Here is a 26,294-nt window from a genome sequence, read left to right on the forward strand (position 1 = left end):
GGTCCCTGAAGACAAATCTATAGGACACTGTTCCAGTAACTCCTCTGGCTGGCTTGCCTGTCCTGAAAAATGAGCCATGCTCCCAGATTGTTGCCTGGAGGTGGAGGCCTCCATCACTGCTGATGTGGTTATGGTTTGTAGCTCCTTCTCATTTGTTCAGCCCAGCATTTTACTCCAAAGCCTTCCCTGCACTGACCATACTCTCCCTGGGGCCAGGGGCAGGGCCTGGGCCTGGGAAGGACCAGGCAGGTGGAGGTGATGCTTCGGGGTCCTCCTGGAACCTGTTCCATGGCCATGGTCCCCCAGAGCAAAGCATGAAAGACAAACAGGGAAGTGTAAGCAGTAAATGCTTTCCCCAGTGAATGTTTGGGAAGGCTGGGTGTGTTTTACCAAGATCAGTCACACAGTCCAGCGAGCTCCCGCTTGGCTCAGCTGAGAAAGCCAAAATGGAGTAAAGTACGCTGGGAGATACCTTGTTTCCATGGATTGGCCGAGCCTCCAGTGGGGCTGCTGAAGTCCCTCAATTGAAAGCCGAGGTAGAAAACTCTCTGCTCGTTTCATCGGTGGTCGGCCGTGGGAAACACTAGGTGGCAGCAGGGAATCTCTGGAAGTCCCTATCCATGCGTGTCGTAGGCGGACCCTGACAGCTGAAGTAATGAGAAATCTGCTTGGGCATCCTGATGGCTTTTGCTTAAGGCACATGCTTTAGTCCACGTAGGAACAGGTCTGTGGAGGGGATTTCCACATAAAATTGGTCCTGCAGCATCTGCAGTCCACATCTGCTTGCTTCCTTCCTGGAAGGTGCTTGCTCCTTCCATTTCATTCATCCATGCAGTGACAGCAGTTGTTCAGTCACTGCACATTCTGCACAGCTCAGTGAGATATTTGTCCCTAGGTCTGCTGATGAACTTGGTTTGAGCCACTGTAGTCCAGAACAGAAGCCAGACAGGTTACAGTCCCATTAAACTGTGTTCTGTATAACAGAAATCTTTAAGGTCCCCACACCATTCTGTGATTCTATAATTATAACCAAACAGCCACATTTATTCAATCCCAGCAGTTTAGTTCAACAGTCATAGAATCAGAGGGAAAAAAATGTTGCCAAGCAGCTCACTTACCTGTGGAGCCAAAGCTCCAGGTGTAAATGTGCTTTTTTCTATCTCCTGTTCTGACGTGATTAGATCTGGGCTTTGGTGCCTCTCTTAAGAATTTGAAAGTGCTTTGCTGAGCTTTCTTTCTTGTCTTCCCCTTCATGCAGGACCCAATTTCACCAGACAAGTGCTATGTATTACCAGGGAACAGCACTGACTTACCTGCAGAGACTTTTAAATGCCTTTTCTGTTGTCTGTGGGATGAACTGTGTGGGCCAGCAGAAAAAAAAGGGCATTTCAGATACAGATCTCTGGAGAGAGAAAAGTGAACGAAAGGGAAGTATTTAGGGTGAGCATTTCTGCTTTTTAATTGCTGAGATCCAACAGATGTTAGTAGTTAACTATCAGGATCACACAGTTAAAAGGATAGCATGAGACTGTGAATTTTACTGAATTTTACAGTTTTGTAGTCTGGGCAGAACAGTAATTGGTATCTGTGTCCTAGATTGCATTTAATGATTCTCACTGAGCACAGTGCAATTGAAGATCCTTAGTGCTAAGGCTTACGCTTCCATATGAAGTAGCATTTTCCAGGAGTGTTGGCATATATAGGTGTAGAAATCTAGTTTAAACACCGTGGTTTTAATGAACCGCCCTGGGAAAATGCTCTGGAGCAGGAGATGAGGTCTGACTCCATCCCACACCCCAGGCCAGGGGAAGCAGCCCTGTTTCTCTCTTATTAGCAGCATCTGTACTGCCCTTTTCCTTCTCCCTGACTTCCCATGCTGTCTGGCGGGGTTGGAGGGGGGAGGGAGCCACTCTGTGTCAGGCAGATTAATTTATTAAGCGTGTCAGGACCAATCTGCCGCCGAGGACAGAGTGCACTTGGTGGCGACGCAGCCCAGCAAATCGAATCAAATCGAGATTAGCCTAGAAATGTTTGAGCAGTTTCTTGTACATGAGAGATTGTCATGCTGGGCTGGGCTTCACCTCTGCTGCAGAGCATCCTCTGAAATCTCCTGCCTCGCTTTGTTCCCATCAAGAAGGTGTTTGATTTGCACTTCTCTTTTACAAGAGGGAATAATTAAAATGTCAGCTGAGGAAGCTCCTCGCGTCTTTTGTCTCACCTGCCTTGTAAATTTGACCTGCTCATTAGATTTCTGCACAGGAGCACTTTTTGCTTCATGTCCATGTTTGCAGGTGAAAACCACTCAGTGGGAGTCAGTCCTACTTCCTTAGAACATTCCTATGGCTGCATTTCCCATCTGATAGTGTCCTTGAAAAGGAAGAGTAATATATTTCCTTGAAGGAAAGAATGCTGCAATTTACAATGCAGATGAAATTATTTTGTGTTTTTATTTTGCCAGTACAAATCCCTGGATTCCCTGAAATTAAGGAGTGAGCTTTCAGGAGAGGATGAAGAAGTCCAAAGTAGTCAGAGAGAGCAGTCAGATTAAAATTGCCCCTTGCATGTTGTGTGGCCAGGAATGCACAATTTTAGTGCGTTAGGAAGAACCTTGAAACTTTCTGACTGTTTTAAGGCCATGGGACTGAGGCATTTTTTGGCACTGTACCTTGGTAGTGCCTTCCCTGCCAACATGGGCAGTGCTCTGCACACATGATCCTGCCCTTCCTCGGGGTGTTAATCCCAAATTCTCTGGGCTGAGATTGCAGGGACTGTCCCAGCCACGAGCAGGGCTTGTGGGCAGTGAGCCCCATCGATTTGCAGTGCTGGGGACTGAGGCACTCAGCTCTCACCAACATCTTCCACTCTCTTCCTCTGCCTGATGATTTATGGAGTGGGAAAGTAATTCACAACCCTCTGCCACGGCTTGCAAGAACACCAGGAGCTCCTCGAGCCGGCCCCACACACGCAGAAACAGAAATGTTAACTGTCTTCAAGCATCTGCTGTATATAAAGCTTCCTTTGCTGTGGCGGATTGCAGCCAAAAGTAATACAGTTCAAATTGTTTCTTCTAAATTAACAAACTGTCAAAATCCTCATTTTAATTAAAAGCAGGAGATGACCGTGACCACAGCAGAGTGACCCAAGAGCCTCTGCCCTCCTGAGCAAGTGCCCCACTGTCAGAGCTGTCAGATGAAGGCAATTACTTCCTGAGCATAGAATTTTATCACACTGGAATTGACTTAAATATTTCAGAAAGATCAATCAAACTGCAGCCACAAAAATCTTTCACTGAGGAAAAAAAGCACCGGGATCATTAATTGGGTTAATGCTCCATCAACCTTGCATTTGTTAATGGGCATGTTTAGGGCACGAGGGGAACCTCATGCAGGGAAATTTCATCCGAGCTACAAAGACGGTTTATGCTGCAGTGCGACTTTGTGAGTTACAGGCTGTCCCTCTCCTCAGCTTTTTTTAATTGGTGCTGCTGGTCAAGAGCAGACTGCATTCCCCGTGTGCAGTGCCCTGTGCCACGGTGGTCATTATGGTAAATGTACAGCTGAGTGGGACTGCGAGGTGGGGCACTGGGTTTCACACCACCCACCCTACAGCAGGGCTCCTCTTCCCATAAAAATCCCACCCCGGCCCTTTTGTGGCCCGTAGAATAAAATCTGTGATAGAGGTTTGGTTGTAGAAAGGCTTCTTCTAAATGCCTGTCAGCCCTGGGAAGACTCACATGGTGTTGTGCCCCACCAGTTCCCAGCAGCAATCATGTGTAGGTGTAAAATGCTGACTCTGTGCCCTAAAAACAGTGGCAGTGGGTGTCTCAGTGTCAGCACCGTGTGGGAGACCCACGGCTCCTCTGGAGTGAAGCAGTGTGTTATCAAAGTTGAAGTATTTGGGGAGCAGGTGGTGAAGTGTTGTTTAATTCTTGCAATTCCTCATGCATTTGTTGAGAAAAGTGGGGTTTTGTTTTCCTCACATCACCGCCACGTAAAACCCCCCCAAAATAACAGTCTAGGCTGCAGATATTAGATGTAAGGATGACTGGCTGATACACATTAAGGTTGATGATGATTGTGATGTGGCTGCAGAGAACTCTGCACCCATTTGGGGTAGCCCCAGGCCCCCATAGGCCCCTCTTGCTGTCCCACCTCCCTGCAGTTTCCCTGGGGAGTGCTTGCACCAAGTTCAGATGGGCAGCAGAGTCCGCTCATGCCTGGTTTAAGACACATTTTTGCGATGCATTTTCCTTTGAAAGTGGCGATGCCAGAACTGAAAGAGGCATCAGGGTTGCCACCAGCCCTTGCTTTGTCTCCTGTTGTCTGCATTGTGGCTGAGGATGAGCAGCTGTAGTACAGAAGGCATTGTTCTTTCCCTAAGTGCACCAGTAACTGAGGCACAAACCAGTTCCCAAGCCCAGATCTCAGAGGTGCCAGAGAAACTGGAGCCTCAGTGCTTTATATGAGCTGCCCGTAGTTCTGTTATTTTTATTTGGACAAAACCCTGTTTAAGTCACGCACAGCCCTGCCTGTGGCAAAGTTTGGTCCTGGACCTGTGACCTGTCATGAGCTTCCAGTCTGCTTCTGTCTTGGTGTTACAAAACTAAAAGTGGCGTTGTGTTTCTTGGAGGGAGGGATTTCTGTCATCTTCCCCAAATGTCCCCAACTTTGCTTTGTGTTTTTTAGCTGGCTCTGGAGTCAGCCCAGTTGGAAAGCTGCTGCTTTGTTGGTGTTTTCTTGGTGCAGCTGTTGGTGCTGCTGCTGCAGTTTCCCCCGTCACTGCCATGGGATCCTGTGTGGTGCAGAAACCGCACCAGCAGTTTCTGACCACAGCTGTACCGCAGTAAATCTTACTGAATTTGTTTTGCAGCTTCCTTGAGAAAAAAAATCCCTAAACAATTCCTCTAACACAGAGGCACTGACAGATGACATGGCTTTGAAAGGGAGAGAACCTGGTCCTGCTGATTGATCAGGCTTCCCAGGTCACTGATCTTTGTCTTTTCCTGCCAGAAAACGTTGATTTGACAAAACAGGAAAATTTTACATTGATGACCAGATTTTTTCCAGAATTTGGACAAAACAATCTTGCAATCTTTGGTATGGTTTGATACAGCTTTTTAGTTTAGTGGGTCCTCTCTGTGCACTGTTGTGCTGAAAACATTGCCACCAGCCTTATGAAAATGCAGCACTACTAGGAGGGCAGTTAACATTCCTGTGGCTAATGTTTTTGAGGAATTTAATTTTGTGAGACATTTTGCTTTTCCTTTCCATCTTTGGATAAAAGAAAATTTTGAAGGGTCCCAAGTCCTATGAAGGAGAAATTGTTTGGTTTGAGATCTCTCCTCTCCTCTCCCTGAAGTGCTGTTTAACCCATCAGTAATAAATACACTTTCTCTTTCAAACTAAAGCTTGTAAGTCACATTTCACTCATTTGTTGTGTGTCTGAGAGATCTGTGTATGTATTACATATAAAATTGCACAGATCAGATGTGGTTTAAGTAGGCCTAGAGTAATTATTTTTAACTATTAATGTTCTCTAATAGCATTTCAAGTTACATATAACAAGCATTTTGTGTATTTAAAAAAAAAAAAGGAAAAGTTACTAGAATGCAGATATTTCAGTGATATTTTAAAACTAAATGTTTTGTTAAAGTTGCTGTATTTTAAAATGTCAAAAGAATTACCGGTGAATGTGATTATAATGAAACGTTACTCTTGTTGGTATGGAAACCAACTTTTAAAACTGCTGTGCGGGGTGAGAAATTACATGGTGCCGTTTTGGTGAGCCCTTTTTTATAGTGTTCCATTATTTTGCTTTTGAAGAATTTTAAACAGCTGGCACTAGTGTTGTTAAGCATATTAGACTGCTCTGAAGCTGTACCTTTGTTTTGATCCAGTGATTTGGAGTCAGCTCTGGCGACGTGCACGTCCCAGACATGGCACATCCTGCAGCCCCCATGGGCTCCTGTCTGGGGGCTTCTGCCCTCCCAAAGGCTGACTTGGCTGGGTTTTACTTTGGGGGTTTGCATTTCTCTTTAATATCTCCTGTGCAGGGGAAAGGTTCTGTCTAAGAGCTGTCCCAAACCGGGATTTACGGATCTCCCAGAAAGGGATTAGAGCAATTCATGGGACAGGGCTGTGGCTCATGTGCTTTGACACTTCCCAGCAAGGGGCAGGTGACACCATCTCCCACTCCTGCTTTGGGCAGGACTCTGTGGTGTAAAGTGCATGTTTGGTCCAGGGAGGAGAGACCCAAAACCCTGGCCCAGCTGAGTCATCCAACACCACTGCAATCTGCAGAATGCCTTCCCCAAGGAAGGACCTGTGGGATACCAAAACTATTACTTTTTTCTAATATTGTTTTTATGGGGAGAATGAGAATTTATAGCATTGGGAAGGAATTCGTAACAGAAGTGATATAAACTCTGAGGCTTCCAGGTGTAAACCAAGCTCTAAATTACAGGCTTCAGGAAGGGATGTTCTGACACACTTTCCTGTCTGTTGTGTATTCCTTGTGACTAACTCTGAGTAATAGCTGTTTTGTAGACAGGCTGTAGATCAAAACTGGAGCAGATCCCACAGGACACTACTGGAGGGTGCAGAGTGATAAATTACCTCTTACCCCATCCAGCATCATTTCTCACTATGTATCTGATGAGTTGCTGTCGAAAAGGCTTGTTTCCAGGTTAATCTGTATGGCACAAGTGCTGTAAACTTCTCACTTAAGGGAAAGAGGGGATGGAGGTATAGAAATTTTTTTCAGTCCTTTCTCATGAAGCTTCTCCATTCAGATGTAATTAAGAACTCATTATATGAGTTCTGAGGAATGTGGAAGGATTGGGAGGATAACTCTGACACTGTCATTTGGAAAAGCAACTCAGAGGTTTGAACTTGTTCTCAAGTGAGTATTCCACAGGGAAAAGCCTTAAGTGCCCAGTGGAGCTGCTTACCTGAGAGCAGCAGTCCCGGCTCCTGGCTGAGCTCTCCGGGCACTGGGCCTTCAGCTGCCATCCTTTTTCCTCCCTGGCATCACTTTTACTTCTCCATGTACAGTCAGCCATTGGAGACGTGGGCAGGTCTTTTTATCTCTCACCTCCCACCTTCCCCCCTGAGCCTGGTCCTGGTGTCAGCCCTCAGGATGGCACCTCAGGCTTAAACTCAGCCTCACACACAAGGGAAAGGATCCACCTCATGTTGGCCCTGGGCTGCTGGAAAAAGCAGGCATTTGCTGCATGCTTTTGTCTCTTTCCAGGAGTTTTAAAAGACTCCAGCTATTTTGGGGTCACAGAGTCACAGAGTGGGTCATCTGGTCCCACCTCCCTTCTCCAGCAGGGTTATCCCAGAGCACATGGCGCAGGATTTCAACCAGACACTTCTTGAGTATCTCCAGTGAGGGTGACTCCACAGCCTCTCTGGGCAGTGTACTCCATTGTGTGGGCACCTGCACAGCAAATTCTTCCTCCTCTAGGTACTTTTGCTTCTGGTAAGAGTAAAATGCAGACCCCTGACACCTTTGGCTGCAGCTGTAAAACTTTTACTTACAGGGAAGCTGGAGTTTCCTTCTGAAGTGATGACAAGGATCCCTTTTTCTCTCCAAGTGCCGTTCATATTTGTTTACACTGAGGAGTAAAATGTGGTGTCATGAACACAGCTTCAAATACTTTGAGTGTCTTGAAACACAAGAAAATAAATTACCAACACATCCATCACTTAGATTATTCTGACCATCTGTGCTTTATGCACCTTTTCTTAAGAAAAAAAATTGATTTTCAGCTGTGCATAGGCTGTGCTTTTAGTTCATGTATAATGCAAATGAGCGGAGAAGCTAGCTAGAGGCAAAATCAGAGTTTAGATTGGCTGTTTATAAGGGTGACCTTTCCCTAAAATTCCTTTTTTCTTTCACCCTGCACATCACAGAGATTTAAAATCCTCATTGACTCCTGAAAACACAGCTCCGGGAGGACAAAGGATGATATATTCTTAACGAGTGTGTAAAGTATAGTAGTTCTAAAGACAATAAATGCAAGGTCGCATTAGGGCAAAACAGTTAATTACCCACTTCATTATTGTCAAGGTTAATACAGTATTTGAGCGCAGGAGCTGTTTTTCATCTCCTCCTGGAAACAAGGCGAGACAGCCTTTCTCACAGACAGATCCATTATAGCTTATCACCGCAGGACAGGCCGCTGCAGAAGCGCCTTGAAGGATGGCTACTGTCAGCAGGCTCCAGAGCCGGCGCCCAGCCTGTCCAGAGAGCGGTGGCAGTGAAATGGGAGCTGCAGCTCCAGCCTTAATTCACGGAGACTGCGCCCCATTGATTTAATGTACAAGGGGAACGGTAGCGTAAAATTCACCGGCACTCCTTCATCTGCGGGACCATTGATCCCTCCTCAATTGCCCAAGGCGCTGGAAAACGTCCTTTAATAAACATGGAGTATCGACCAGCACCGAGGCCAGCTTGCCCTGGGGAGCCCTGTGGGAGCTGCGCCCGCGGAAGGGCTCGGTCCCGGTTTTCCATGCGTGCCGAGGTGTTGTACGGCTTTCCATTACATGATCTCAACGGACAGAACAAAGGCCTCGGAAATCTTAGCCCATCAACCTTTGCAAAGAATACCTTGCTTTTATCTGCTTTGCCTGCAGCAGCTTTGAAAATTCCTTAAGTTTAAAAATATGGAGACCAGTCAGTGGTTAAAAAAAATTCAGAAAACCATCTCTGTAAATGTGTCTAGAGTACAGAGAGAGAGAGAATTCCCTCCTCCTCCTATGGAAGCACACTTTTTTCAGTTTGTAAAGCCTTTAAAATTAGACAAACTAGTCTAGTTCCTATGACACTAATGACCAGGATAACTGTGTTTATATCACTTTCCATGTAGCCTTTTTCTGTTACATTTTCTTTCAAGGTTTTTGTTTTGCTTTTTAAGTTAGAGCTCGAATTTCCCATCATTTGTGATTCCTCCCATTGTATTTCTGTCCCATGAAGTTTTCCCTCTGCTCACTGATACAGTGCCCAGTAACTGGAGTCCACAGTCCCAAACCAAGACCCCACATTGTAAGTCCAGCTTTTCCACTGAAGTCATTCCTTGGAATTGAATACCTGGGTACTCCCTGTGGGCCTGGCACTCACTCCCTGCAGGCTTTCAGGTTTGGGAATTTGGGCCATGGTTATGGCAGCTCCCAATCTCAGGCTTCTTTCTGCACATACTGTACTTCCCAGGAAAGCTGTGGGTGCTGGTGAGCCCCCAGCACACACTTTCTCTCTGGTAAATCACTTCCGGACAAGTTAACATGGTACATCATGTGTTTTATTCTTTATTTATAACATCTTACTTGATTTTATTTTTTAATTTTGATGCTCTGCTCATCCTTACAGAGCAATTACTTCTATTACTTCTTCAGACCGATCCTTCTTTGGGATATTCATTTGTTCTTTCAGCCTGGTAAATGGTTCTGCCCACCAGAGAGTTACACAGTGTACTTCAGAATTGTGTATAAACATCTAAAGTTCTATCCAGATAGCAAAACACTTGACAATATGGAGTATTGCACGGGGTCTTGGTGGAACACTTCCCAAATTTTCTTCTCCAGGGACACTGCAGTTCTTTTGGTAGGAGTAGTGCTAGATGTTTCCTTGGAAAAGATCAAGCCTGGTGTAGGCTGTCTGATTTGGCCAGGGGGCATCTCACCAAATCTATGTCCTTCCATATAAGGGAAATGCAAAATTTTAAAACAAGCCAAAGCAAATAGAAATATTGTTGTTGTTATTAGCAATAAATAAGTATCATAATTGCTAATAATTGTTATTCATCACAAAGCACTGACTATTCAGTGGAAAATGTGCCTCTGGAATAGGTAAGTTTTATCCTCCCTTTGTGCTGGCCATTTTCATTTTCTCATGGAAAAGAATCTGAAGCCAGTAGGAATTGCAGCTATCACACTTGCAAGTCACTGTTTGCCAGTGATCATCCTTAAAATGCTGGGATAAAAGAAAAGGGGTTTGGTTCTTAATCCTCTTAACTTCGTCAGTCAGGATGAGACAGCACTGAGGTCCCAGAGCTATCCAAGACAGCTTCATCAGGCTGGGGCTTTGGTGGCAAATGCTTTTTTTGAAAAATCAGAATTTCCTGTAAGATCATTTTACTATTAGTACTATTTTTACATCCTCATAATCAAAAAGGTTGCTCCCACGCATGCACCTGTCTGTAGAAAATCCCTGAACTGCAGGGATTTGTCACCAATGAATTCCCTAACATATAAACACTCAGCTGCATTCTTCTAAATCTTCCTTCTGAAGGTGTCTGAAAATCCTGGTTCCAGACAGCATGTGCCGGGAGGAGCAGAGAGACAACTCCTCTTGCCTGTAACAGAAGAGGCCACTCTGCTCCAGGGGCTCCCTGTGACTCTGAGGCCCTTCTGTGCAGACCCAGTGTGGCTGCTCCAGGAAACCCCTCCTTTGTGAAGGCCAGTCCCGTGGGGAGTGTTAAATTGGCATTTTCCTCCTCGGCAGGCATTTGCACAGGGGAGCAGGGTGGCAGTTGGGTATTTCAATCTTGTTTTCAATTATAAGCATTTCATTGTCGAATGTTGCTGGTTTATTATGTGATAATTAAATATGAATGATCGCACAGTCATCCTGCCAAAGAGGCTGTAGCAGAATGAAACCAATTCCTCTTATCCTGCTGAATGGCTTTGGAGGCGAAAGGAGTGATCTATTTGCTGTCCCTTATTTTTGCTGTCCTATTGTTTCAGTACCACTGGCTTCAAAATAGCAAACTAGGCAAGTAATTACGGACATAAATCAGAGCAGGGAGCAGCGCGAGGTCAGGACTGCTTTGCTTTTCACCTGCTTTTTCTCAGCTGCCTTTTTGCTGGGAGACAGAGAGGCACATTCCTGTTAATTTTGTGATATTACTAGTGATTAAATGCTTTTTTTGACGAAGTTTGAACCCCTGAGTGCTTTCAAGCAGGGGTTGAGCAGCCTCACCATGCTTGGAACAATACGAGTACAGGGCCAGTGACCGGCCTGGATCTGATATGCCGTGGTTGGTGTTCAGTATTCCACATTCAGCATCTGATATGCCGTGGTTGGTGTTCAGTATTCCACATTCAGCATCTGATATGCCTGGTTGGTTCCCGATACACCACGGTCAGTGTGCAGCACAGGCTGCAGCCCACAGAGGGAAATCTCCTTGGGGTGACCACAGTTACTCCGTTGAGAAGCTCAGTGAGTTAAGTAAGATGCAGCCAGAGATATTTAGCCAAAGTAAATCAGCAAAGCAAATGTGGTTTCAGTAGAGCCTGGCTGATTTATGGCCCTGGCCACCGATCTGTACATCTCATTCTCGTCGGGTGTTTGTAAACATGAAGTGGTGCTCAATGGCAGTCCCCAGCTGAAAAATGGATGCAGCCACGTGTTACAGCCTTCAGGTGGTACTGGCTAAAAAAATAAAATCTTTCTTGAAGACTTCTGCTCACCTCCCATCCTACCAGGAGCACCGGTATTTTGCACAGAAGGGGATAGGGATGGGCAGGGGGATCTTTGGAAGGCTTTGCAATTGTGGGACACAAACAGGGCCAGCACTTGGCATCCCTGATGTGGGTGTCCCAGAGCCAGGGTTGTGACACTGTGGCTTGCTGGATGCTGTGTGTTGCAAGGAGATGGAGTTAAGTATTTTTCCCTCTTTCCTGAGTGTCTTTTACGCTAAGTTAACTAAGAGGCAATCCTCAGTGGGGATTCTGCTACCCAGGAACATACTGTTTTGTGGAAAAAAAAAAAAAAGGAAAAAAGAAAAAAAAAAATTCAGTGCCTACTTAACTGTGCACTTAACTTTTCATTCCAGCAGTTTGTTAAAATAACACATGGAAGTCACCACTGAATGATTCTCCTTTAGCTTATCCATGCCCTGTAAATCAGATTCAGCCCACCAGTTTGGCTTGATGTAGACAACTGAATAACAACAAATAAAAAATAAGTAGTGGGTTTAAATGTCTCTGTTGTTGGCTGCTGAACACCCACCTCTGAAACTGGGCTTTTTGAGAGTGTCTTGGGGTTGCCTGTCAAATCCCAGCTTGCGATCTACACTGAATTTAAATGTTTCTTCATTTCTTCATGTCCTACTGTAAGTATTTATTGAGATTTTTTTTTTAGCAATGAGATACATGACTGAAGAACATAACACATTGCTACTGGTATTTCTGGCTGAATCACAGACTTTTTTCCTTTCTGGTGGTTTTTTTGGTGAAATACTAAACAAAAATCAGTATTTAATCAAAGCAATGTTTTTATTCCCAGACTATTGTTCGAGGAAACAAGCCTCGAAAGGATACTTCAATCAACGGCCTGCTGGAGGAGTTTGACAATATCTCAGTGACACGATCCAATTCCTTGCGGAAGGAAAGTCCTCCCACCCACCACCAAGGAAATGCCAACCATGTGCCAAGGCACCAGGAGGAAAATGGCTACATCACGTTTTCCCAGTACTCCAGCGAGTCAGACACTACCACAGACTATGTCGTGGAGAAATATCGGGACAAGACTCTGTATGGGGAAGAGTTGGACAGGTACTACAAGGGGAGCTACGCCGCCAAGCAGAACGGGCACATGATGAAGGTGACGTCCCGGGACATCTATTACTCAGAAGTGACACCCCTGCAGTCAGACCTCTCCAGGTTCCTCCCGGATTACCATGCACACCTGGAGGCCAAGCCCAAACCGCTGGAATATGGTGGCCTAAAGCTGGAGTATCAGCGGATCCCCAGCGGATCCTCCCTGGACTACAGGGATTCCTTCCCTTACGCCCCGTCGCGAGCGTCAGTGCAGAGCGAGTGCCCCAAGGAGAGGCTGGAGTACGGTGACAGTGACTGGGGGCACAGCCTGGGCAAGGATGACTATGATAAGAGGCCTAAGTCATCCTATGTGGACCCTGCGAGCCCTCAGCCAGCCATGAGGCAGAGGTCCAGGTCAGGCTCCGGCCTGCAGGAGCCGGCCATGCCCTACGGAGCAAGCGCCTTCAAAGCACACCAGCAAGGACATTCCTACAGCTCCTACACCTACCCCCGCCTGTCCGAAACTGCAGCAGGCATTCCCAAGGTAACCTGACCTGCCTGGGGACAGTGCTGCCAGGGCAGGGATCAGCCTCTCCAGAAGGGGAGTGCGAAAAGTAAAAACTAAGGGCAAGGAGCCATGCTTGGGCACACGATGCCAAACATGGTTGGTCACGTCCCCAAGAGTTGTGTGGCTGCTCCTTGGCAGGTGTGGAAACCCACCTGCTCTACTTGGGTGTATGAAAATGGATGTCAGGGACCAGGGGGTTTAAGTTACTAAAAGGCAGGTTTGGAGATGCCCATCTTCTGGGGATTTTATTTGAAATTCCCAACAAGCCCAAGTTCTTTGGCAGTTATTTGTATCCTCGGGGGTTGCTGTATGCCTGAGAAGATCTCAGCAGGAGGTGAGATGCTGGTCTGGTTTGTATATCAGATACTTCTGTGTTCAAATTGTTGTGCAAGGCTGAAACCTCTGTGCTTCAGTGTTTATATTGTATTTATGCCATTTTTATAGTACAAGGTTTATTAACTCTTCACTGCGAAGGAGAGTAGGGGCTTTACCCCTTTCTGCTTTGTTTTTAAGCATTGAAATTAAATCAAAGCAGCTGATCTCACCCAAGGCATTTTAGATGTAGTTTAAAAAAAGGGTTGATGTGCTAGAAAACTTTTTAGCCATGTTATCTAAAGGCAGCTCCTCTACACAAATCTGTCCCTGCTCTGCCACATGAGGTACATTACCTACACAAGCTTTCCTGCCCTGCCTGCAACAGTTTGCTGAACTCGTTCAGTTCAGTTCAGAGTGCTTTTCTCACACCTCTAGTCACATAACCATGATGACCTGCTTAAGCATCTAATATTCTGCAAGAGGTGCTTTTTCAGTGTAGCTTGCACTGAACATCACTGAGTTCCCCTAGCAACGAGCAGCGGGATGATCATTTTTCCAAGGCTGGGGTTGATGTGACGTTCCACGTGCTGAGGTAGGTGCCTATCAGTGGTGAGATCCGTTCTGCTCTCTGAGGATACCTGAACATGCATTTGCTTGCTGGCCGTGTGCTCTGAGAACGTGGTTGTGTCCTGCTGCAGTCCCAGGTCTCTGCAGATCCCTGATACCCCGGTGTTGGAGGTTTGTGTGTGTCGTGCTTCCTTAGGTTTTGGCTGCTTTGCCATTACCATGGTGCAGTGACCCATGGGGAAGGATGAGCGATGCATTTTTCATCCCTCTGCATTAAAGCACAGAGCTGGGCTTTGGAGCTTGAGGAGAAATCTTGGGGGGAGTGGAAAAGTTACAGGTCTCTGTAGGTGCCTTTCCAAAGGTCAGGGTGTGGTGGGAGGAGTGTGTGTGGTAGTTAACTGAGTGCTGGTGTGGCATTTGGTGTGGATTCTGGAAGTTGTGAGGAAAATCTGGGATGGGGTAGCTGCCCTTTCCTTTACTGAAAGCAGTCATTTTGTCAGCGTTTAGAAAGGAGAAGGACAAATGCAGTAATTCAGAGACCTGGTAGCACCTGCTTCTGCCAGTTTCACACCTTTCAGTAGGGCAGAAGAAGACAGAGGTGTTTTTTACAGGATTCCAGCAGTTTGAAAAATATCCCTTAAAAGGCAGTAGCAACTTTTATTAAAAAAAAAAAAAAAATTATGCTTCCATGCAAGATTCATTGTGAGCTGTTCCTCTCCTCAGAGCATCAAAACCACTCCTACAACCTTGGTGTACTGAAACTTGATGATTCACTGTTAAATGCAGCAGTTCAATTCCCAAACCTGTCCACAGTTCCTGGAAGTGAATAGGAGTTTCTTGTCTTGGATGATTGCTGAAGAATCTTCTTTTCAAGGAGGCATTAGTAAGATAATGGTTCATCAAATGGGCTTACTAAATGAGAATCAGATCTCAAGTCAGATATTTTACAAATGAGATTGGGTTTAAAGTATAATTAAAAGGGGTGAAAAAGTAAGCGAAAAATCTGCAGGCAAAATGCGTGGCATCGAAGTTCGTTTAACAAGGATGTTCATTTTGGCTTGTAAACATGACTTACTTCAGTGTTTTTTGCAGGTAAGAGGTGTCAGATAAATCAAATGTCTGCCCTGTTTCATCATCAGTGACATCAGAGTTATTACATCAGACGACTTGCCCTGCCCTGGGCTTGGCCACTGCTGTGCAGTGGGACCGTGGAGGTGAAGGAAGCCAGAGGCTCAGATTTGGTACCCTCTGACCCACCCCTGTGTTACCTACCTGCCCTCCTGTCCTGCACACTAACTCTAGGGCATGGAGTTGCAGAGTCTGCTCTATTACCCTCACCACACAGAGTTGATGTCCCACCTCAGTATTGTCGCACAATACCGAATTTGTCATGCCAGGTTGGCTTATTTTTGGCTACTCTGTACTGCATGGGATTTTTTTTGCTTCCTCTTCATCTCAGGCAGCCCTCTTAACTTCTGGCACCAAGCTCTATTGTTTCAAAACTCTTTTCCCTGTTGTTTTCCAGTAGGAGCTCTCCGTGACCCCCTCCTGTTCCTCCTCCAAGGGCCCATGATGTCTGCTCTCCCCTTTGCTACCTCGTACTGCTGTAACATAGAAGTGTCTCTCACCATCGTCCTCTGTGTCCCTGTGCACCACGAGGACATTTCCAGCCTGGCAAAGGCAGGGCCAAGCCTTTGCTGTCAGGAACTCTCTCTTTTTTTCCCTGTCTTCCCATTCACATGCCAGCAGCTGTACATGAGTGCTGCCTGCCACCTCTGTGTGTGGAACAGGGAGTCTTGGGGGTTTCCACCAGCAAAGCACTGGACAGTAACCTTTGCCTTTGCCATGTCCCTGGGATTTACAGACCATCCATTCCATACCTTTGACTTGGGCAAACTGAAACCTGATCAAATGGAAATCCACTGTATGTCACGGAGGGGCGAGTCCATCCCACCGGGACTCGAGGATGTGCGCTCTGGCCGCAGGGCTGCGGTTGTGGCTCTGCTGCAGTCCCACTGCAGAGCGTGCGGGGACACCCACTCGGCTGAAAGGCTGCCCAGGCAGCCTCCTCGCAGGGAAGGGACCCCTCAGGAGCAAGCAGGTGTTCCCTCTGCTTGCAGTACATAACAGGCATCGCTGTCACCAGAGCGAGAGCTGAAATGAGTTTAGACACGGCGTTACGTCCATGCTTTAATGGTGAAAAGACCCGAGTGCCAATGTGGCCGTGTGCGGATGCGGGAGATGCCTCTGTGCCATGATGGATGTTGTGTCAGAGCTTCGGCTGCTCCTCTGACCTGATCTTGAATGAGCGCAGGACTGTTTTCTTCTTCCCTTTGTAGTATTTAAAAGCTTTCCTTTCAGTAGGTGACTGCATTCAGTAGCAGAAATAGAATTATTAGTGGAATAAAGTATGTTTGATTTTGCTGTGATGTGGAGCACTGCGTCAGGACACAGCCTCGGAGGAGAGCTTCAGCTGATTTACTTATTATAGCTCCTGACTTTTTGTAACATTTCCTGGGATTCAGGAAGTGGGTTTACATTGTACAGCAATGCTAACCTCAGAAAGCTTCCAAAAATTCTTAGCAAGCACACTGAACCCCTGAATTTTCATTCTAAAATTTCACTGCAGAATATTCTTTTGCCAGTGTGTTAAGCTTAGGGCATACTCAGACATGGATGAAGCCTCAGATAATTCATTGGCGTGGATTTATCCATTTTGAATTTCTAGACCAGGTTTTCCCCATCTCAGTGGTTATAAAGAAAATGGTGCATTTTCAGCCAAAGCAATAATTTATTTGCCTCTACATACACGGATATATAGGACAGGGTTAGATTGAGTTTCCCTCCCTCCACCAAACCATCTGAGCACTTTTCCGCATTAATTAGTTTGGCAGATGTAATGTCCTTCATGAAATTCATGATGTCTCTGACTCCCTTCTATTTTATGGCTGCCCCTGCCTGATGGAGGAAGGGAAGGATGGCTGTAATCATGTGGATTTTTGCCTAAGCAATCCTGGCATCCTGGGAGGCGGCTGTACAGCCCTGTTCGTGCTCGCCGGATGCTCCCGATGGCGGGTGGCTGGCAGCGTGCAAGCCTCGCATGGAAGCAGACTCCAGCTTTTCCGAGGGAAGCCTCTGAGCAGCCCCTCTGGAGAGGCATTCCCTCTTCCCCGCTAAAGCTCTTGTGGAATGAAAGGCCAGGCACGCTGGCTCACGCGGGAGGTGGGAAAGCGCCAACATAAAATTGCACTGGAGGCTTTTCTGCCCACACCGAGGCGACTCCAGCTCCAAACTCCTCCTCGCTGTGCAGAGCCCATGGTGATAAATCGATGCTGCGGCAGACTTTTTTTTCTTTTTTTTTTTTGCAGTCTTAGCATAAAATGGTCAAATGATGTTCCACCGCAGAATTCAATTTCACAGTTCAGTTGGGTCCTTGATTACACTGCCAAATTCAGATTAATGTGCATTTAACTAACATGGATCAGGGACTCCTGGCCAGCAGCCAGCAGTAATAGTAGCAACCGTGGGCTGTGTAGAGTTTGCTGCTCTGTCCATCCCTGTGCACTGCCACTGAAATTGATTGATTAAATGAACTCATTGCCATAATTATTTGTAATTGTGCTACATGATGAGCCTGTGTCAAACCACCCCCTGCTCCGAGATGCTCCACACATCGTCAGGAGCAACATACTGTAAATGTGAAGATGTTCTTTTCCAGAGGAAATAAATATAATTTTGGGGTGGGTTTTTTTGTTCTGCATCTTTTGGGGGGTTTTAGTGTGGATAGAAGCAAACTATTATGTTTGTAAATGTGAAGTATTCGTTAGTCTTCAATGTAAGAAGCTTAGAGAAGCTTGGAAAATATAAAAAATAGAAAGGAACCTACAAATGAACAGGGCTTCCCACTGGGATAATTTCCTTTGTGATTTTCTCTGATTTCAGATGAAAATTAGCAGTTTTGTGACACTGCAGTTAAGTAGTGTGTCGCTGTGGAAAATGATTTAAGAAATGTTGAATTGAATTAGGCTCCTCATCAAATTCACGTAAGCAGTCACTCAAACAACAGCTGGTAGCACGGCAAGACAGGAGATGACAGGGATTTTAGGGTACCACCACCTCCACAAGAAGAGGTTGGGTTATCCCTAAGTTGCTGGAGAAAAACATAAGAAAAGGCTAAAAGTTGAGAATAAAAATCCAGGTACTGGTAAGACACAAATTGGAATTTGCCAAAGGGCAAATTTTTATCACATCCTTGGATGTGACAGGGATAGATTCTTGGAGGAAATGGCCCAGAGAGCCTGCAGGGCACTGCAGATGCAGAGCAAATACATTTCCTGAAGCATAGGTCCCTCCCAACCAGGGCCATTCTGCGTTTCAGCAAAGACTGTTGTATGTACAAACAGGTACCTGGACAGAAAAATGCACCTGAGATGCACGAAAGATCTGGACTTCCCCGGCCTCATGTCAGTGGTGCTGAGGGCACGGGAGCCCAGCGGTCGGAAAATCCCTGCCCAGACAGGGGCAGCAGTGCCACGTTGAGCAGAACGGGGACAATGTGGGAGCACGTTGTGCCAGCTCTGCTGGGTCCTCCGGCGGTGCTGGAAAGGAATGGAGTGGAGGAGCAGGGACAAAGGTGCTGCTCACTCAGCCTCACCCTCTGTGTTTGTGTTGCAGATGGATTATGACCGAGCACAGCTGGTTGTCAGCCCACCGCTCTCGGGGTCAGACACCTATCCCCGGGGCCCAGTCAAGCTACCTCAGAGTCAGAGCAAAGTCAGCTACTCCAGCAGCAGCTACCAGTACCCCCTGGTCTACCACAAAGGCCCCCACTATCACCAGCCGCCTCTCCAGCCCGGCTCTCCCTATATTTCCACCGCCTCCTACCCCAGCTCCCCGAGTATCACGTCAAGTGCTTATCCTCCCCCCAGCTGGGGCTCCTCCTCGGACCAGCAGCCCTCCAGGGTGTCCCATGAACAGTTCCGAGCTGCCCTGCAGCTCGTGGTCAGCCCCGGAGACCCCCGGGAGTACCTGGAGAGCTTCATCAAGATCGGGGAGGGCTCCACAGGGATCGTGTGCATCGCCACCGAGAAGCACACAGGGAAGCAGGTCGCCGTGAAGAAGATGGACCTCAGGAAACAGCAGAGAAGGGAGCTGCTCTTCAATGAGGTACGTGGGTTGGGTGGTGCAACAGGTTTTTTAGGCAGCAGGTTTGACAGGAGACATGGGCCAAATGCCACCATCAAGAGCCAAATTAATCTTTCTAAAAGAGGTGGTGAGTCCCACACACATCTATGCTGTATAAATACTGTATAGCCAGACCAGTTTCAAGTGAGGTACAGCTCCTCCTGGCTTTAAACTATTATGTTGTCCCAGGAAACAGCTAAGAAATGTGTGAGCTGGTCCGTGCAGTGTATCAGGTGCTCAGACATAGCCCAGCTGCTTTTTTCTGACTGTCCTGACACAGTTTATTCTTCCAAGAGGGAGGATCCAGAGACTATTCAAGAAGCATGTGCACTATATTCTGGCATATACGTGCTTTTTGTTTCCTCCCTTCTTCCTCTCCTAACCACCAGCACTCCCTTTGCTTTCTTGATGGTTACTAAGCTAAGAGCTGGCAGTCCCTTTTTTATGGAACTGTCTGTGTTAATTCCTACATCCCCTTTCCTGAATGGTTGCAGCCAGTTCAAAGCCCACAGCTGTTTATGGGAGAGTGTTTTCCCCATGTACGTTATTTTAAATTTCAGAACTCTCATTTTCATTTGCCATTTTTTCACTCAGTTGTTTGGGGATGAGAGTACCTCCTGCACCTTGAAGAGCTAGTCCTTATTTAATTTCTATCTCTCTTAAAGAAGCTGATGGGGTGTGTTCAGTGCTCCCTTTTTGAGATCGCTTGTAAATATCCTGATCAATACCAAAACTGTTGCAGGATCCCAGGAAAACCTGTGAAAATGAACCTTTTAATTCTACCTTTTGGTTCCTGTGTTTTAACTGTAAGTTGGTCTTCCCTCAGCACATGACAGACTGATTTCTTTAAAACCTTTAAAAACTTAACACTTTAAAATTAAAATACTCGTTTTTAACAAACTTCATGCAGTTCTTCTTTACCCAGTGCATGACTGTCCTGGTTATTTGGGCTTGGCTTTGCCTCTGCTGGAGGCTGTGCTGGCTCTAACCGCGCGTCTCTTGAACAGGAACATCTTGAAGCAGGTCCTACATGCTGTGCAGGACCAAGCTGCTTCCCTGACACGCTCCAGTCACTCGTGTCATCTGAAAATCCCTTGTCAGCAGTGATGAAATCCCTCTGTCTGTAATGAGGCCTTCCCTGGCTGTTGTTCTCTCTCCTGGTTGCCGTTCTGACACCCCTCAGTACCCTGTGGTCATGGACACTGTCTTGGCTGGGCTGCCCTCACTGTGGTGCCAGTTCTGTGCAGTCCCTTTTAGGTGCGGGGTTTGAGTCATCCCCTGTATCACCAGCAGTGAGAGACTGGAGAGATTGATGTCTCCAGACATTTTGGGGTGCATTTGTGTGCACGCAGGGGCACGTTGGGCCTTGCCCTGACAAGGGGCAGTGCCCTGCTCCATACCCCCCTAGAGCCAGGCATGGTGCCAGTTCCTGGCACACTGGGAGCAGTGCTCCACACCTGCCCCTGGAGCCCTAATCCAGCCCCAGAGTAGCCACATGACTGTAAATCCCACTCAGGGGAGGGGCCTAGGAAGGCCAGGGGGTATTCAGGCCAAACACGAGGCAAGCACTTGTCTTGACCCTACTGTCTCTTGGACTTTCTGTGAGCTGTGCTGGAACCCAGGGGTTGGTGGCTGCATGTGTCCTTCTCTATATATTTTCTATCTTTCTCTCTTTCTCCTTCTTCTAATTCCCTCTTCTCAGAATTTTTGAGTAACTTAAAATTGAACTTAAAATCAAATTAAAAGCTTAGATTTTGCCAAGTTGAACGGGCCAAGTTAATGGGCTTTGAGAAGTGTTTTACATGGATTCAATGTTGCACAAAGCCTTTTGCCGAAGTTCTCTGATTGCCAGTTGCCAGTAAAGCTTTTTGTTGTTTGACCTCTTGAGAATAACTTGTCGGTATTTCTCCAGTGTGTCTAACTCAGAGTACCCAACAAACAGTAAGCCTTTTACAAATGTCTTTGAGTGAGTTTTCTGGGGCCTTCCTCCAGCATTCTGACGGAATTCTGTGCAAAGCACCATTTGGTACGTGATAAAAATGACTTTGATGCGTTGAGCAATTAATCAGGTTAAAAAAAAAATCTGTTGTACTGAAAGCAACTGGCAATAAAAAAAACCAATTAAATAAATAGTTCTGTTCCTGCAGGCTGAAATAAAGCAATTATCTACTGTTTATACTCTATCAACTAGAGATTCTTTCTTCCTCCTGATGCATTTATGATGACTGATATTTTTATGTAAATATATTGATTTTGTTTATGCGCTGGCATAAGGATTAGGGAGGATGTGATTCATCGCAGAACCTTTCCTAAACACCAGGAGAAGAGTACAGTGAAAAAGAAGGTCAAAACAAGTGTCAGATAAGGCTTGTAGCATTCCCAGCTCGTCCCTTTGTGCCTCTGCAGGTTGTGATCATGAGAGATTACCACCACGAGAACGTGGTCGACATGTACAACAGTTACCTGGTCGGGGACGAGCTCTGGGTCGTGATGGAGTTCCTGGAGGGCGGCGCTCTCACAGACATCGTGACTCACACCAGGTGGGCTGGGGGCTGGGGGGGGTGTACAAAATACAGAGAGAAAACCACAAAACTGCAGAAAAGATACGTGCATGGAGAATAGATACCCACGTATTTTAGGTGTACACACAGTTAAACCCATAGGTATCATGCTGGCTTTGCCATCAGCGATAAGCCAGAATTGCAGATGAACTCCTGTTGATACCAGCATTCGCTAAACCAAAGGGAAAGCAATACCTGAGAGGGCCTGCTGGTAGATGGGGATTTGCTAACACTTCAGGAGGCACTTCAGCAGCAACACAAGTCCTAAAATGGCAAAAAAAAAAAAGTTCTTTTCCCTGTTTGGTGATCTGTATTGTTGGGTTTGCTGTCATAACCACGTCTGTTGTAAGGCTAATTTCTCCTCACAAAGGTTATCTGCAAACCAACCCTAAAACATATGGGGAGAAGTATTTTTATATCAGAATATTTGTGCTTATGGTAGAGCACATTCCCATACTTCAGTTAATATCACACCTACACACAGCAGGAAATTAGCCAGCACAAAAGCTGCAGTGTATGGAACTGTTCTACCTCTTCTGAGGGGAGACATTATATTTTACAGCCCTCTTTACATCTGCTCTTTGCTCATCTGCTTCTGATAAGCTGGATAAAATGGGATTCTTTATTTAATTTCTTCCTGTTGAATGAAAGAAAATTAAAATTTCCACACCAAACCAGTGGGAGAGTATTTAAGGGGAACAAGAACAAAAGCAAGGAATTATAAATTAGAAAATTTGTCTTCTCTCCTAGTTTAATGATGCTCTTCTATCCTACCAAGAGTTGTAACACAGATGTTTTATTTTTTAGTGTTACCTTAGCTTACGTGCTGGAATAAATCACAATGTTGGAAGTATTTGCCAAACCATTAAAAGCTCTATCTTAGATGTGTCTGACAGAAGTTTAACAGCAAACAGATGTTCCCAGGGCACTACTTCTTAAGAGCTGTCATCTATTTTTTAACTCAAAATAGTCTTTTCTTTATCATTGGGGTGTTTTTTTTACATTGCATGACCTTCCCTCAAAGATTTTGCTAAAATACTGCAAATGGCACACAAAGTTAAAGCAGAAATTTCCATGGGTGTTTTACTGCTCAGGTAAAAGAGATGCTGGGGACATCAGCAATGGGACAGTGGCACCAGGGTGCACAGCCCATCCCAGGCATTGCACTGTAGCTGATAGAATGACCCCAGAATGGGGTTTTTCAACTGTGCACAGAATGAGAACTCTTGCTGCTTATTTTTCTGCTGAAATACCCAGAATATTTTTATAGAAGGCATAAAAGTGCTCTCAAAGAGCTACAACCCAGGGCCTGATGTTTTGCCTACAGAATTAAGGGTGTTTTTTCTCATATTTATTCCACGCCTGTTTCCATCCCAGTAGTGATTTGCCCTGCTTGGCAAGCAGTGAGCTTACTGTAAATAAGGCATTTCCCTGATTTCCCAGAGGGAAACAGGCTACAGCACATGGCACACTCGGCTTTTTTAGTGCTGCAGGGAGACTGATCCAGAGCTTGCTGCAGAGCTGATCCCCACTCCTCATCTCCCTTTTTTTGACAGAAATAGGACCAGAGATTCACCCCACAGAGCCACTGCCTAAAAGGTCTCCTGTATAGTGGTGTGAATAGGAAGTTGTGCCTCTCCACATCCCCTTTCCCCTGTCTTCCCCAACACTCAGCTGTTCTTTGCCCCTTGCTGTTGCAGGATGAACGAGGAGCAGATCGCCACGGTCTGTCTGTCCGTGCTGAGAGCCCTGTCCTACCTGCACAACCAGGGCGTCATCCACCGCGACATCAAGAGCGACTCCATCCTGCTCACCAGTGACGGCAGGGTGAGCACCCGGCCTTCCCAGCCCCCAGGGCTGCCAGGACAATACCTGTGCACAAAGTGGCACTGCCTGGAGAAAAAGAATCCAGGCAGGGGAAAGAATGGGGTGTGACCTGTGAATAATTTGAGAGCTGAATCTGAAAAACACAGGCCTGGTCTGGCCAGTGATTGACATCTGTGCTGCAGGCAGAGTCCTTGGGGAGGGATTGGAGCTGTCGGAAGGCAGTGGCAGAGGAAACCATGCAGCAAGGGTGATGATCAGGTGATGGGAGACCACCTTCTGGGCCGCACCACTCCTACTCTGATGCCTCTCAAAAAACACTTCCTTTTTACTATACTTAGTTCTGTACATGTGCTCTGCTTCTCCAAGCTGCTTAGGAGGCCAGCATCAATCTATGCAAATAGCAAATAATCTGCATTACTGCTGAAACCCTCCCCAGATGGTGAGAGTAGCTTTCACACTTCCAAGATGCTTGATGAAATCTGTCCCACGCTTCCATTTACTTGGATGAGATGCTGCTGCCCGTGACTTGCTGTGTCTTTGTGTTGTTAATGAGCAGAGGGAGAAGGGGACAAAATGCTGCACGTGACTTGCTCAGTAAACAAAATGTAGTTTGCACACAAAAAATTAAGGGTTGCTCCACTGGTAGTACACACCTGTCTAAGGCAAGATGTGGAGGGTTGGACTGAGCTCAAGAGCTTTGGTTTGGAAGGAGATCCAGACCTTCCCCTTCCAGAGGTAAAGCTCTTGGCTTCCCAGGCCTGGTCTGACTCTTTAGCCGAAGGCTTGTCTGTCTGATGCCCACTTCACCAAGGGAGAGGGAATTTCTTCCTGCAGCAGTCACAGGCTGCTCCTGTTAATCCTGTCAAGGAAAGAAAATCCCACGTGTGTAGGAGTTTCTCAGTTGTGATTTCAGTTCATGTTGCTGAAATAACATCTGATCTGTGCTCGGGATCTGCATACAGTGCCTCATTATACTCATTACTCCAGCCCTTATTATCTGCATTGCAGATTTCTTCATGGCTGTGTTGTGCAATTATCTTTTTTTAGAAAATCGTCGTCTTTTATGTACTCGAATGAGCAATAGATATGCAAAACCTCTTGTGCTCCCACAAAAGAAGACTGGGCTCTGCTTCCAAAATATGCATTATTTCTTCCATTCTTCATCGTGTAAACTGAAAAATACATTTAGCAGGGAGAACTTGGCAATTATTGGCATTGTTTTAGAAGTACCAACAATCATTTCATAATTCTGTTAAAAATAATACCCGTAACTTTTAAAAAAGTAATGTCTGTGCTGAATCCAAAAGAAAATAAGTGAGTGCTGACAGTGAGTCTACACAATGCAGGGATTTATGCAGCTTCCCACTCCACTTGTCTTGTTTGGGCTCACTTTGTATCCCCAGGCACTGATGGGATACACAGCCTGTGGACCTTGGGCATGGGTAACCACTGAACTGTGCGTTGATGGGGGTTAGGAAAATGTCCAGGAAAATCCCTTTGGTAGCTTCCAGGCCTCCAAGTAAGTACTCAGAGGGTTAAAAAAAATAGTTTAGCCTTAAGAAACAAGCTGTTTCTGGAAGTGGGTGATGCCACCAATCCTCAGACCAGCTTGTTGTGGTTGGAGGTTGGAGGAATTTTCACCTTGGCATTGTACAGCGACAGGGAGGGGGAGGTGATAATTTTCCATAATTTTTGTTGTTAAAAAAAACTGTCATAAAAGTGTGAGCCAGGCACATGATGCAGCAAGAGCTGCTCTCTGGAGTGCTTGTGTATCCCATTATTTCTATTTCAGGTCACTGCCACAGCTACTCAAGGGCAGTACTAATTCCTGAGTTCCCAAGCAAAGGGAACAGGTTAAGTCTTTTGCAAGGAGTCTTGTACCCTTCCCTGCCTTCTCCACCTTAGCTCTCCTGCTACACAGAGATGGCAGCTTCTTCAGTGATAGTCCACAGTGTGAGGTCCTGGGCTTGACAAACCATTGGAAGAGGTTTTATTTTCTGTGGGTGGTAAAAGGGAGTGGGGGTGAATGCCACTTGTTTCCCACATTTTCTGGCAAACTCAGAGATTGTACAAACAAGGAGTGGGAGGGGTAATACACATATTCACTTGGAATATGTGTATTACTGGATATCACATACTGAACTACAAACATGGGGGTTCTATTTGGAATATTTTGTTTTCCTTCCATTTTTAAGTGTTACAAGCCATTTATCACCTCTGCATCCCTTGCTGGTGGAGAGGCAATGGGCTGTGACAGATGATACCAGGAATGAGCAGCTCTGCCACTCTCCTACATCTCCCCTTGCCTTCATTTTAATGAGCTGCATGTTCCCCAGGCTGTGCTCCCATCTCCAGACACTCCTTCAGAGCTGGGCTGCTGTCCTGTCCCAGGAAAACGCTGCAGCTCCAGCCCTGTCCCTCCGGCTGCAGCCTGAGGTGTGTCTTGCAGAGTTTGCCTTGTTATTCAGGAGGGGCTTTTACTTCTTCTTTGCAGATAAAATTGTCCGACTTTGGGTTCTGCGCCCAAGTGTCAAAGGAGGTCCCCAGGAGGAAGTCCCTGGTTGGGACACCCTATTGGATGGCACCGGAGGTGATATCCCGCCTGCCCTATGGCACCGAGGTGAGCACAGCGGGCACTGCCAGAGGGGCTATCCCAACTCCCTATGGCACCGAGGTGAGCACAGCGGGCACTGCCAGAGGGGATATCCCGCCTGCCCTACGGCACCGAGG

General features: G+C 46.3%; 1 protein-coding gene across 4 annotated transcripts in view; it reads left to right on the forward strand.

Moving 5' to 3' along the window:
* Window positions 1-26,294, forward strand: part of PAK5 (p21 (RAC1) activated kinase 5) — an 87,071-nt gene that overhangs the window by 55,892 nt on the left and 4,885 nt on the right. For 3 of the 4 annotated variants that reach the window (XM_048297159.1, XM_048297157.1, XM_048297158.1), the window contains 5 exons: window positions 12,289-13,086; window positions 18,667-19,158; window positions 21,583-21,716; window positions 23,438-23,564; window positions 26,059-26,184. In XM_048297159.1, coding sequence (XP_048153116.1) covers window positions 12,289-13,086; window positions 18,667-19,158; window positions 21,583-21,716; window positions 23,438-23,564; window positions 26,059-26,184 — 1,677 coding nt within the window. Of the gene's footprint in view, window positions 1-12,288; window positions 13,087-18,666; window positions 19,159-21,582; window positions 21,717-23,437; window positions 23,565-26,058; window positions 26,264-26,294 lie in introns of all 4 variants that reach the window. The other variant, XM_048297156.1, reaches the window with a different exon arrangement.

Source organism: Corvus hawaiiensis, chromosome 3, assembly GCF_020740725.1.
Source record: "Corvus hawaiiensis isolate bCorHaw1 chromosome 3, bCorHaw1.pri.cur, whole genome shotgun sequence".
NCBI classification, from domain to species: Eukaryota; Metazoa; Chordata; class Aves; order Passeriformes; family Corvidae; genus Corvus; species Corvus hawaiiensis.